Source organism: Salvia miltiorrhiza, chromosome 7 (genome assembly GCF_028751815.1).
Source record: "Salvia miltiorrhiza cultivar Shanhuang (shh) chromosome 7, IMPLAD_Smil_shh, whole genome shotgun sequence".
NCBI classification, from domain to species: domain Eukaryota; kingdom Viridiplantae; phylum Streptophyta; class Magnoliopsida; order Lamiales; family Lamiaceae; genus Salvia; species Salvia miltiorrhiza.
The window spans coordinates 10384574-10398718 of NC_080393.1; the positions used below are offsets into that span (position 1 = coordinate 10384574).

At 36.0% G+C, this 14145-nt stretch overlaps 2 protein-coding genes across 4 annotated transcripts; both read right to left on the reverse strand.

Moving 5' to 3' along the window:
- Position 1: 1 nt before the first annotated feature.
- Positions 2–10723, reverse strand: LOC130992504 (MMS19 nucleotide excision repair protein homolog). Of its 3 annotated transcripts, none has more exons than XR_009091301.1 (21): positions 10557–10722; positions 10213–10275; positions 10049–10103; positions 9408–9505; positions 8858–9016; positions 8701–8760; positions 7654–7842; positions 7063–7113; positions 6120–6206; positions 5320–6025; positions 4244–4623; positions 4081–4154; positions 3649–3760; positions 2674–3545; positions 2369–2462; positions 2158–2269; positions 1581–1657; positions 1422–1502; positions 1003–1082; positions 800–902; positions 2–279 (listed from the first exon to the last, which is right to left on the reverse strand). XR_009091301.1 is itself a non-coding variant. In XM_057917157.1 (21 exons), exons 1-20 carry the CDS (start codon positions 10626–10628, stop codon positions 869–871), a joined length of 3456 nt encoding a protein of 1151 aa, XP_057773140.1. In that variant the 5' UTR covers positions 10629–10723; the 3' UTR covers positions 2–279; positions 840–868. The 3 variants fall into 3 exon arrangements, 1 of the variants encoding a protein (XP_057773140.1); XM_057917157.1 differs by having other exon boundaries at positions 840–902; positions 10557–10723; XR_009091302.1 differs by lacking the exons at positions 10213–10275; positions 10557–10722 and having other exon boundaries at positions 8858–9012; positions 10049–10091.
- Positions 10724–11060: 337 nt separating this feature from the next.
- LOC130992507 (uncharacterized) lies at positions 11061–13253 on the reverse strand. Its single transcript, XM_057917163.1, has 4 exons — positions 12943–13253; positions 12508–12612; positions 11541–12441; positions 11061–11469 (listed from the first exon to the last, which is right to left on the reverse strand). The coding sequence occupies exons 1-4, from the start codon at positions 13153–13155 to the stop codon at positions 11246–11248; spliced, it is 1443 nt and encodes a 480-aa protein (XP_057773146.1). The 5' UTR covers positions 13156–13253; the 3' UTR covers positions 11061–11245.
- Between the last annotated feature and the right edge of the window lie 892 nt (positions 13254–14145).

Sequence of the window (14145 nt, forward strand, 5' to 3'; positions counted from 1 at the left end):
GTTGCAATTTAAAGTGGTATTACTAATAAGTTATGTTATCACACACGAAATTCGTACGTGTGATATGTTCCGCAAGGAAATAAACAAAACAAAAGCTTTACAGAAGGACAGACATCTTGATACGAGTGTTGCTGCAGTTGATATATATAGGTTGGAGATTGAGGAATATACATAAATACCCATTATATTAGTCTGCATCTCATGAAATCTGCACAAATATTACTGCTATTGTTACAATACAATAATACTCCCAAGTTGCCAAGGATTCAGAGAATGAACCTGTAGAAAACAGAATTTACCAAGAATTGATCATTTTGCTCTCCTTTTTTGGGAAATAAATGGAAAATAATTATAGCTAATTGGATCATTACAATTAGATTCATGCTCATGAAGGACTATAATATTTTAATTATATAATAAATATAGATTTAAGCAAAGAGGTACAAAATACTCCACTTAGCACAGTTAAGTGTCTTTGCACCCTATGTACATAGATGAATATCAATTTGGTGGAACTTTCAGGAATGAGAACATTAGTGAAATAAAATTTTCAAATTCAATAATGGCCAATTTAGGAACAGACTCAAACTTACAGCAGTTGGACTTTCGATGTGATCTCAGACGATTCAATAACAGAATACCTAGAAAATGAGTAGCTCGAAACTAAATATTTTATGAACTCCGTATAAGATCTAAAATTAACTTTGATTACTAACTTTCTTTAATTTATTTTCCACTTTACTCTTCGAACTAGAAGTTACTCTGTGCAATTAAAAGATTCTGCTATGAGCGAGCTTGCCTTGGAACAAGATTTGCATTTAACAAAAAGCGGATCTCACCAGCACAGCAACGAAAAACCCCTTCAGTTTTAGAAGCGAAGACTTCTTGACGCAATTGAAGCCCTAAAAATGAAGACGATGAAGAAAAAGAAAACATGAATAATGAAAATCTGATTTCAGAATCAAAATACTATAGTGAGTGAAAATATTGCATTTTACTTACCAAGATTGTCGGCATCTTACAGCCTCTTGACGAACAATCCTCTTAGGATCATCAAGCGCCTTTGATGTGGCTTGTAAAACCTTGCATTGAGAAATGAGTTTGTTACTTGAAAACCCCTTTTAAAAAAAATCTTCACGAGCAACAAAATACCGAAAAGCCCTTTAAGAAAATCTTCACGAGCGACAAAATACCCATTACAAACTTTGCATGAAAAAACTACAGCTTGAATACACGGCTTGCGATATTATAATTTATAAGCATAAAAGTATAGCCTTTCTGCCCCAGTTGAACAAATATGCAGTGACAGGAAAAGATCTATGCATAGCTAGTGCTATGGTTGATTGTCATCTTGAGGCTTAGATTGCCCAAGCATTGAGTAGACATTATGTGTGTGCGTGTGAGTGTAAGAATATTCATACCTTAGTTCTCAAAGGATAAATTCTAGTATGGGGAAGCTCAGACATAGCAACAAGGCACTGTATTGCTGTTTCTCGAATAGACTGAAAACACAAAGAAATAATTTCACTGGTACAACACAATTCAGAATGTTAGCAGTAGCTAAGGAAGAATTTTATTACCATCATGTGTCGGTATGTTGTCAGATCAATAAGCTGGTTTATAATGATGGGTGCATTTTCTACTGCAGCTTCTTGTCCTGTGGCAATGAGTACGAGAAAAATTAGAGTAATAGACCACCGAAAGGCATATCAACCAAATTTACTACACCAAAAGGCCTCTTGTAAGTTGAAATGATTCTTAAAGTCCCAAGCGTAGTGGGAAAAACTCATGGATTGCCAATTGCACCAGGCTTATTGCATTATTAATCCACCATGAAAAATAAATAATAACACCCAGGAGAGACTTGGATGCATTGGTATTAATAAATTATAAATGGTAACCATAGAACTGGTAATGAAACTTTTCTTCAAGGCACAATTGCAATCTAATGCCTACATATGCGCAATCAGAGATATATAAGAACAAGTGTATAATAAGATCGCAAATCGAGATCTTTTAGCAGTAAGCAGCACAAACTTCCATACAACAAATAAGCATGTACCCAATGGTATGATAAGCCCTTCAGTTCGTGCTGTGTTGAATAAACAATTGAAGAAGATAGGCTAAAAGAGAAAATAAAGATTGATGCCCTCTCACCATTTTTCTCAAGCAATATTCCTGACATGACAAGTAAAACATTATAAATTATCTCCTTGTTCACGACATCCTTGCTCAGCACCGACAAGCAATCCAATAAAATAGGGACAATCTGCGTGAAAGGTCATACATCTCAAGAAAACGGTCTATACAATATATTGAAGGATAGTACACAAAATTGGAGATGGCAGAGTGAACTAATATTGCTAACCTTTTTGGCTTCTGCCAAAACAGCAATCAACGGAGCATCAGATACAATGTGCGCAAAAGCTCTATATAGCATAGATCTGGAAGTGTATGTAGGACTAGATCAAGACAGAAAAATACATATTGCATTCAGTCCAAGTGTCCAACTAAGTCTGAATCCTACTTAACCAAGATATATGAATTGAAAACTCGTAAAACCACCTAAAAGGCGAGAGTACATGATCATACACATTTTTTGTTAGATGTAATCGTGACCCAGCCTTTTAGTGGTCCCTGAGAGGTGCGTATTTAAGTCATTTCCTATCATACCTGACAAGTGATGCATCTGATTTGATCACCAAGGACAAAAAAATTGGCATGATGATGCTGAAAAACCGTTGCTTGTAGAGTGGTCGTATTGTTGCATGATATTCTCGATTCAGACATTCTTCAGAGTCACTCATAATGATATGAAATGCATCAGCTGCGCTTGTTCTCAGCTTATGCATTTCTTCCTCATCAATAATTTGAAGCTCTTTTGCATCTCCACCTTGACAATCCAGCATCAAGAAACTTAATAAAGCCATTGTTATATCTTTTACCTTTTCATGCCCCCTCATAAGTAATCCTTTACCAATCCAGGCTAATCCAACTGCAGTGTTAATTCCAGGCTGCATTCTTAAGGTATTCAATCTTAGACAACTGAGATCAATTCTACTGCCATTATTTTGAGAAATGTTATCATAATGAGAAATCCCCAGAAAACTAGGAGATATCATATCCAGTGCCTTGTTCAGAGTCAGATTTCCATTAGAGCCCATTCCTGTAACCTCCAAAGGTAGCTTATTAACTAAGGAACCCAGTGCATGAGCAGATGGAACATGTCCATTGAGGAGGCTTTTTATGAACAGCTGCATAATCATTTTTCCGTTTGGTATACTTGTTTGAGGACGGAGAGCTATAATAACTGAAGCAAATAATGAAGTAAGCCGCTCATCTCTACAGGAAGAATCACTGGGATTGTGAATTTGCTGCAACCCTTCTTCCTTTACAAGAGAACTGCCAGATTCAATTACCATCTGTCCAAAAACAGTACTTGAAGAAAGTACTCCAAAAGCTTTATTAATGATTATCTCCTGGCTTTCCTTCGAACAACTCCGGACAGCCTTCTTCATTGCAGTCATTATTGCCCCAAGAAGATCCTGATGACATGCTACCTCATCAGACAAAATCCAACTTAACTAGTAGTATAATACAAAGAACAAAACAGGCCGGACAGATCCAACTTTAATTTGGCTGCCTTACCATATGAATTTCCAGGGAACTGAGGTTTAAGGACTTGGTATGTTCAATCTTTTCCCAGATACTGAGAGCAAAATTCAGGGGGATTTCCTCAAAACCTCCAATCTTAAGAAACCTGGGTCCATGTCAAGAAACGCATCCATTGAAAAGTTATTAAGTTAGATGTAAGATCGCAAGGCGATTGATTGAGTGATTCAAGCAAACTGAACAGACATACAGTTCAGTCTACACCTGTTTGAGGATACTAATTTCAAATATGGGAATGCGATAAAAGTTATCAAACAAATAACATACATAGAAGACCCAATGAAGCTAAAATACCACTTTTTCACCTGTATTTAAACTTAAATATAATGTAACTTCCATGCTCAACAGATAATAGACATGAATCGAGGTAACATACTGAAATGGAAAGTGAATACCAAATGCACTCACCATGGAAGCACCTTTTCGGTGTAAGTATCAAGAAGCTTGATCATCACTTTTCCAGACGATTGATTCCCTTCATCCTGTTTGGTTTTATGTTGAAGAAAGTTTTAAAAGGTAAAATATAGAATACAAAAAAAAAAAAGCCATGAAGAACGACATAAATACTTACATAAGCAGCTGAAAAGTTGGTATGTATTGCTGCATTTAACCCATGAACGACTCTGAACATAAATTCCTTTCTCGTTCCTCCAATTTCAAAAGCAGCTTGCAGTTTGAGTGAAGAAGGCATAGTTGATTCACCAGAAGGTATCAGGGAGACAATTTTTTCGACAACAATGTTCTCGAAGCTCACAGCTTTTGCAGATTCTGGACATTTATTGACAAAAAGGCCAATTTCTTTCAATGCCTTCAATGTCAATGTCCACAAGAATGTCTCGTTGCTATCAGAAGTAACTGTTCTGACAAACTCTGACAATATATTCTCGTATGTGGACTTTGATACTGGAAGGAAGCTTTCTGGAAATGTAGCCAAAATTTCCAGGCCCTTAACTGCAGTTATTCACAACAAAATAAAGAATAAAATAAAAAGGAGAAGCCAGTTTTGCTGAACTAAAATTGCTGCATCAAAAACCTGATTAGAAATTTCTTAAAACATATCTATAAGAACCAACTTTATTTGAGACAATCTAGAAGCTATTAATATCTTTTGAACCACTACTTTTTTCATTTTAATAAGAAAGTTTTTATTGATGTTGCAAAACAACAGTACAATTTTTTTTCCGGATATGTCATGCAGATACGAGGAATCGTAACAGAGAATGTCACAATAGACAAAAAGGTGAGCAAAAGTTCCAGATCTCACTGTCCATTAATGCTGTGACTCCCTGTTATATATACAACATGAACATTACATATGTATAATTATTAAGTGGAGGGTACTTTTCAAAGGAACCATGATCAAGCATGGTTGGGTTTTCAGACAAATAGGAAAAGAAGTTTCCAAAGAAGGAATCTTTGGCGGATCCATCCTCTGGACAAGACAAGTAAAATATGACTTCCCCAAAATTTTAAATTTCAGGTAAACTCAATTTAGCAGAAATAGCAGGGCCAAATATAATTAGGAAAATGAACCATTGTCAGTACAACAAATTTACAACTAAGATATTTTACATCCTCTACAATAATTAGAACCTTAACATATTCTTCATATCATGAGGAGTGACAGCATTAAGAGAAAATGCTAACCTCCAAAGTAAACATCAGAACTTGGTCTTTGATCAGCTATCGTTGATCTTAGGAGGGAAAAGAATGCTTTCACTAGTGATTTACAGGAATTGCTAAGCATGGTAGACCATGTCTGATCAGAAAAATCAACAGCTGGTGTGGAACTGTCGAGGGAGATAGCCACATATCTGCATGCTGCGAGAAGTTCTATGCAGAGATAAATAGCTGGAAAATTAAATTTGGCTGGAGGAAAACAATCTTCATCTGGATAGCCATTCAACGGTTTTTCAACTGGAAACACCAGACTTTCCATGAGGAGTGGAAAGAAACTGTGAAATACTTTATTGCACAATGCAGGCGAGGGTTTAGCACAAGTGGACAGAATATGACCAACCACATGCAATCTCTGTTTTGCTATAATTTCATCCATCTCCTTATACTGATTCAGGGACTTCATAAAGACATTTATGTCATTGTCACCCAAAATTAAAATAATGAAATCACCATATTGTTGAATAACTTTCTGCAGGAGTATAAAAGCCTGCATCATAATGTCACTATCCTGAAAACCCATGCCACCCAATGATTCAGACTCCTTAGTCAGGGTACACTGAGGTGAAATATATGTTGCATTTTTTATAGAAGACCAAAGAACTTCAGCGTGGCTTGCCATGCTTTCTGGTCCATATTTCACTGTGCAATAGCTAAGATACTTAAACGACTCCACCTGCAGATAAACATGTAGGCTTCCAACAAATTACAAGAATCATAATTTCAGATATATAAAAAGGATGTGGAGATGCATTGTATGGGAGACTAACCTTAGCTGACGGTAGAGAAGAAGAAAGTTTCTCTAGCAGCAACGGCATAGAAAAAGGTTCAAAAAGAGGTGTAGAAGCAAATGCCAACTGAAAGACGCCAGAACAAAAGTAAGAGTCTAATTTTTTTTCAGCATCTCAATCAATAAGGATAAGGATCCACGATGAATGCTTGTATATGTTAAACCCATCTGTTAACCATAGCATTTGCAGCCTTCAGAAATATCCAAGTAAAAATAAAAGTGCAGATGTTCAAATTTATTTTCTGATACCATATCCACCATTTCTCTAGCCTCCAACCTTGAAGTCACTTAGCCTCAGAGATGCAATCTATCAGTGCGGATACACTGCAAGATTTTACATATTTCCCCATGCAAGGACTGATGGAGCTTTAACTTTGAAGAATTTTTCAAATAGAAAATCAAACTATATGGAAAACTCACGAGGAAATTCCTTGTTTCCTCTACAAGGTAAAAGGAAACAAAGCTGAATTTTCAAGTCTAGCAGCACAAAATTATTGAAATTTCTCTGATAAGTTCAATAGACACAATTATAAGTTTGTTTATGGAAAAAATGCCAGGTCAGATTTGATCGGAAAAATGAAAATGAAGACCAAAACAGCTGAGTGATCACAAAATAGGCTTCAGAACAGAAACTATTAATTAACTTAAAATATCTTGAATCCACTTGCAGAAAGTTTAATCTTGAAAGAATTTATGCACCAAGACAGTAAAATGGGAATAAACACCGAACTATAAATTTAAGACATGTATAACCATTTTTCTTTGTTCTACATCGAAAGCATATGCAAACTCAGGTCACAAATGGGTCACTGGCAGAAGTTCTGCAGTAGGAAAGTAAGAAACTAGGCCCAAGCAAGAGCAGATCATTTTGGTAAATCCAGTTTTGGCTGCAACCATACAGTAACATGAAACAAACTACTCACCATTAATGCCCTCGAGAGTTCTCTCTTTGTGTCATCATCCTCACCCTTTGGCTGGACAAATATTGAAAACCAAATCAGTACAGAGGGAAAACATAACAAAGTTTGGGGGAGGGGACGGGAAAAGGATGAAATTATCCCCCTGTCCTAATAGCACCAGACTCTAAGGCATACAGAACAAGGTGTGGTCAAATGATTGATGTATTTCCAAATATGACATTATGAATTAAAAGATTTAGAAAATTAAGTGCATTAAAAAAGATACATACATATACATATCCTTCTCATTTTAATCATCACTATGAAAATAATATTTAAAACATATATTTAAATCCCTCTCAAATCATTCCAAAAAAATTTAGTTTAGCTACTACTTAGCCCTACTACCAATGCATTTCTGAGAAATTTTTGTAACTGGTGCTTCCATCTAAGAGCTTTATTTAAGCATGGCACAACCATCTAGAACCATGCTACTAAAATTATCACCAATAAAAATAAGGTTATGAAATGTAACGCTTAATGCAACAAGAGTCATCAGCACAAATACGACGGATATGATGACGAATGTGAAAATAAGAATAAGGCGGTTCTCACGTGTGTGAAATGGATGGGGAAGTAACTGCCTAAAATTTCGAACATATCCTCAGCATAATTTGCTAAAGGACCAGAACCATCAGGATACAGCCGCGCAAGACATTCCACTATATGAAAGACAAGCAATAAGCATTGAGGATCTTTTTCCCCGTCAATAGCCTCACAGATTCCATAAACAAGGTTATCTCCCTGAAAACAAAAAAAAAGAACAAGCAAAGTTAAATTGTTGTTAATGTTAGAAATATAATTATATATATGTTAGTATTGTATAGGCTTTACTAATATAGATAGGACTCTTATGTATGTATACGTGATGATTAGTAGATGAATAACACACAGAAAATTGTCCCAAACTATGTCTTATATTGCGTTTGAACAGTTAATAACAGAGTTTGCACTACTTGCAGGCTTGCAGCAGTCAACTGAAAAGTTAAAACGAAAAGAACAAAAACTAGGTGGCACATGTGATATGATTATAATTCCAACAGAAAAGAAGCTGTGGTTCACACAACATGTTAGTACGAAATTTGATGCTTGATTCTGTGAACAAGCCGAAATAAATAGGAAAAATGTTAGAAGTTCGAATCTGTACAGAAAATATTCAACTTAAATGCTCTATGGAATTATTCTGAACCTTATGAATGTCAAACTACTGGAGGTGAAAGGGAACCTCATTGTTGTCATTCAATCTACAAGCTTTCAAGAAATCACCATCTTAATTTTTTTAACAGGATATTGCTCGTGAAACTACCAAACACTAAGTTGATAACGTATAATGCTCAAACGGAGGGATTTGGTTGTTAGGGTATGTATTAACAAGGTAACATGATAATTATTGAAAGCATGCAAGGAGATGATGAACAAATATGAAGAAATAGAGTAAGAATTCATTTCCACCCCTTGCTTTCTTTCTCCTAACAACAAACATACATATAATGGTTGCTCCAAAAGTTTCAACGACGCAGTTCGATGATGACAAATTCAACATTAAAACTTTAGGCAGACAAAAATGAGAAGAATATAGAGAGAAAGCAAAATGAGTTTTACCAAATCCTCTATTGCACCGGGATAGTGATTTAATAAGCATTCCATGAGTTGAAAGCTCAGCTGCAAAGAATATGATGCATGAAAGAAAAATTATCATAAATGTTTAGCATGAGAACCAAAAATTATGAAAGTATAGATAGCTCATACTGGGACATACCTTCCTCTCATGTTGGCCCAAGGACTGCACCTGTAGATTTTGGAGATAAGACTCAGCAACAGCCTTTGCTTCAGAATCGGTGACACATCCAACATCAACTTTTCTCCTCAGTAAAGCCAAACAGCCGACAATAGCACCACGTAAAGCTTTCCAGTCTGCCTGATATAAGAAAATATTATCTGCCTTTTATAACGACTGAATTGAAGCCCAATCCCAAATTCCATAGGTTATATCAACAAAATATCAAAAACTTGCTAAATTTGTTGAAACATGTGTAAGCATATACGAAAAATATAATGTTAAACGACCAATCTGTCTTTGCAATAGAAATTATAATTCCTATGGGAAGGGTGAGCCTAGAAAAGTTGGTAACATGAAGTTTTGAACCAAAGGCTTCCTTTTAACAAGCGAATACTACTCCCTAGTCCCTTTCAGTAACAAGTATGGCAGTCTATCAAATAATGTTTCCAGAAAAGCAATAATGAATTAAAATAAGTAAACTACACACATAGCAGGGAAATTAGTGAATCTCATGTCCTTATCCACGTACCAGTCTTTCTGTGAAGAATCCTACTAGGCTATGTATTGAACTGCTACTTAAGTGCTTTGATGCTAGTTGATCCAACACTTCAGCAAGGAGGAGAATTCCTGAATGACAGAAAGGTTAATCAGTATGATACAACATTAAAAAAATTGCAAACAATCCTAAGTTACAAAGCGAAACATATTGTGCCAAAACATGAGTCACAAATTGTGCCACACATAGGCACTTGCGTACCGAAGAACCAGATAAAAATGAGAGCACACTTGATTTTAAGCCTAGAAACTTCCTATTAGTGTAGGACTCCCAGAGAGAGTTGACTGTGGGTCAACTGCTACAGATTGATGAATCTAAAATGCTGAAATTGCATGGGGAAAAAATCATTAGATACTTCTGTTCTCCAGAACTATATCTACTACACCTTAAATTGGAATTTCCTAAAAAACAAAGGCTAGGAAAAATACATTTTTTCTTTAACGGAATAAGACACCTTCTCAACAACCAAATAAAAGTGCACGACTCCAAAGTATCAGGAAAGGAAATATCGTATGGAAAAACCTCAGATGTCATCACACAGCTAAGCACTATAATACTGCAGATGCGTAGAAAAACCGGAGAAGTCCAGTGATAAAATACAGAGACACAATTACCTTTAGAGCGGATAATGTTATCAGTGGTAGTCAAATACATCTCCAATTCCTTGACCTGTAGATGAGAACGATATTGAGTAAACATTTTAATTTATTTAATATCGAAGTTTCATAAGATACTAGTGTTTTTGAAATATAAGCAACATCGTAAAGAAAGAACTTACAAGTGTTTCTAGAGTAAAAAAGCCCTTCTTTAACAAAGTGGCAACCGCCTCCACACTGGCAGACTGTAATTCAATTTCACGGCACAAACCACTTATATTAGTAAAGTTCAGCAACTAACTGTAGCAGAGTTCCAATAGAGCATAAATTTCAGAAATAAATGTGAATTCACAACAAAAGCACGTATATTTAGTGTGATTAAGCTCTTGAATTCTTGTTTTTAGCCAGTAAGAAGGATTTCGAGAATAGGTAAATTGTATGGTGATAATGCATCTATTTCACTAGTAATCATAAAGGGAAACAAGGTCGATATTCATGTTTATCGACAATCAATCGAAGAATTTACCTGTTGGGATGGAGTGGCAGTGGAGCTGACGTACAATTCGATGTGCTTAATCCATTGAACTGAATCACCCATTGTGTGTGTGTGTGTGTGTGTTGTGTAGAGAGAGGGAGCGCGCGGAGCAAGTTGACGATTTAAGGGTTTTGCTTGTTGTCGCCGGGAGGGAAGGTTTTAAGGTTTCCGCTATTTATATGCTCTCTAAATAGATTTATTTATTTATTTATTTTGACTTTGGGGGAAGGGGAGCGGTAAGCATCATTACTTACATTATTATAATTTTAATCCCCGAATAGTAAATTTATTAGTTTTGAAAATATAAATCTATTAAGATTAATCAAGAATTAAAACTTTTCATCAGGATCTATCTGCCTTTGGGTATAGAAATCAATTCTGAAATCTTCTTAATGACTTATCATCATTATTTGTTTCATTATAATATTTTTCAGAACATTTATTTGAATTTCTCCCTTAAAGTCCTCTGCAAGAAACTTTGCCCAACAATCGTCAAAAAAATACTCCAACTATATTTACATTAACTTTTTCTCATTTCAAGAAAGATTACAGCCATTTTACAGACAAGAGCAGGAAGATAGAACTCCAACAAACTCCACACTCCTTCAGTAAGCAAGCTCACAAAACTGCAGTTTTCTCATTCCCTTATACCACAAAATTTAAGCTCATGCCAGAAATAGCTATGCATCAGACGCCTCATCCAAAATGTCAAGAAATCCTTTCTTGGTAGTATCTTGGAGAAGAGAACTATTGAAACAAAGATCACTAGTTGCTGCTTCAAATTTCATCCACAGTTCTTTCTTCAACGTGTTCTCGCCTGGATGTTTTTTTCCCATTCGCATGCTGCTCATAGGCTCCTTCACCATTGGTGTGAATTCAGCTAAATCAAGTGTGCGAATAATATCTGCAAGGAAACAACTTTGGTTGGAATTTGAGTGTGTTGTTGAATAATAAATTAAAGAGATGTATGAATACCTTGCAGCTTGTTGCTCTTTGAAGTGGTAATGGCATTGCCACCTTCACTCTCTTTTGCCTTCATGGAGTGGAAGTGACCTTCCTTGTTACTTACTACTGTGGTGGTTTTCGACGGCAAGCAAAGATCAGATCGGTTTTTCAACAATGGCTCATTGGTAGGATCCATTATAACACAAGTTTTAGGAGGTGACACAATCCAATTTGGTGAATCTTCTGCTGCAACTTTCTTTTGTGTGTTTTCTTTCTTTATTCCATAGATCTCAGGATACTTCAGCTTAAGGTCATCTGAAGATTGATGATCGCTGGAGCATTCTAAATCCGGGGAATCACTGAAGCTGTGAACTTGGGTAGGAAAAGGTGTAGATTTGTGGACTACCTGGTTTTTCTTTTTGGAGAAGGCTGGTATCGAATCAAGCAATATGCAAGACTTTGGCGGCGACATTTTCATGCACGGAGTCATCATATACGAGGAGCAATTCGTATTTGAAACCTTTTGTGGTGAAGCACACTCAGTTATTAGATTGTTCACTGCACCTTCACAAACATCATTACCCAAGTTTCTCACTGCACCGGAAAGAGATACCGGGTGGGCAACTTCATCCGATGGAAACTTTTCATGAAGAGATGATGCTTGATATTTAGACGAAAAAGCCTTTCTCTGAGGCATTGGTGTGAGTAGAAACAATTGTCTACCACTTTCTGTGTTGCATCCAGCCCGCCACGATACCAAGGGTGATGGAGAGACAAGTGACTCCCACTTCATTTCTTCAGGACTTGCAGCAGCAGTACTTGTGCTTTCTTTTAAGACATTAAGTGCCTTTTTCTCCATTGGCTGCTCTGAATTATTGTCCGACACTGTGGATTGACCGAGAACTGCCTTTTGAAATCTAGGAACCCATGGCTGCACAATCATACATTCAAAATTTAAAACATTGTAAAATCAACAAACTCAAAACAATAAATGTACCTTTAAAGAAGTCTGCATATCAGATAAGACATCTGCAAATTCTTTAATCTCCTTCCTTGTGCCATTTCCTTTCAACTGGAGTGCTTCGACGACTAATTCATCTATCTGCCAACCAATGAGTCGAAGTGAACACTCTCATCTTCCCCAACAAGATATTTAAGTATAATGACCAAATGGCCCTTTAGTTTTCTCAATCCCTGACTGCAAAGCTAGTTATCTCAACTGTTAAGGAAATTTTTTGTCTGCGAATGTAGATCAGTAGTTAGATCCGCTTAACTTGTATCAAATAGGTCCTAACCAAACCCCGATTCTCTAATCTAGAGAATCCATACTTGAGGAAACTAAAACAGTTCAAAGTAATATTAAAAACAGAGTTTTGGAAAACACAACCGCTCGATATCTAAGGCGATGGATTGAACAAGCATGGAACAGTACCTGTCGTATGAGGGAGGATAGATCCGAATGTACGAGGAGAAGGCGATCGAGCGAATCGTCTCCAGCTTTTCCACCGCCATTTTTGGATATTTTGTTGTCATTACTGCCTGATTTAACGGCTGTGTTGGCGTTAGAAACATCTCGGAGCGGCTTCCTCGTCGATTTCAGCCTCATCTTCGATTTCAATTTCGATTCGTCGGCGTTCTTCAGCATATCCTCTTCTTCTTCTTTGCTGTGCGAGTTTGTGTGTGGGAAGTGCTCCAACGGTCACTGGAGATAATTTCTCTCTCTTAAATTCAAAATTTTACTCTGCCGCGGGGATTTTATACGTGACTCATTTGTAGGCTCTATTTTCTAATCGGGATTAATTAGTAAATTTTGTCCAAATCGGCTATTTAAATTCTTACTAAATTTAGCAAATTAAATTATTCTTACACAAATGTCTCAAGAAAATATTCTTATCCAAATTGTGGATAAAACTATTCACTCACTCAAATTTTAAGTTCGGGTCCCATATCATATGTTTTTCTATTTTGCATTATTAAATGATAATTTTAATTATTTATATCTATATATTTATTTTACCTTAATTATCGAAGACAATATATAATTTAATATATACTCTCAGGATGAAGAGAAACAGAGAAAAGGAGAAGTAGACCTCTGCCATTGATGAGCAGGGGTCTCTCTCGAGAAAAAAAAAGGTTACAGTAATGGTGATGTATCAAATGGAGTTTGGGGAGAAATTGATAAGCAATCGAGATTAATTTGTGTTGTTTGATTGTGCGAATTTTTTGGAATGGTGTGTTTGATTGAATCGAGCAATTGGAAAAGCTTTGAGTGGAGTGAGCAAGAAATTTTTTGTGCGCTCTGCTTTTTGTTTGGGTGTGATTCGTGTGAAGATGAAAGAGATGAGAATCCAATTTAGGGTGTAATTGTTGGATTAGTCGACGTAATTTTGATTTATTGTGAACTGAAATATGGAAATCACGATGACAAAAATGTGGATTATTGAAAATATAAAACTTGATTTTAAACACAATTCGATTTTATTAATTACAGTCTTGGGAAATTCAATATAGGGCAAATTGCATGAAAATACCTCACTTTATACCAAAATTTGGTTTTTTGACAATCTTTTCAATTGTAGCAAAAATTTGAACCACCTTTCAATTTGTTGCAATTGACTTCCGGAGTAATTTT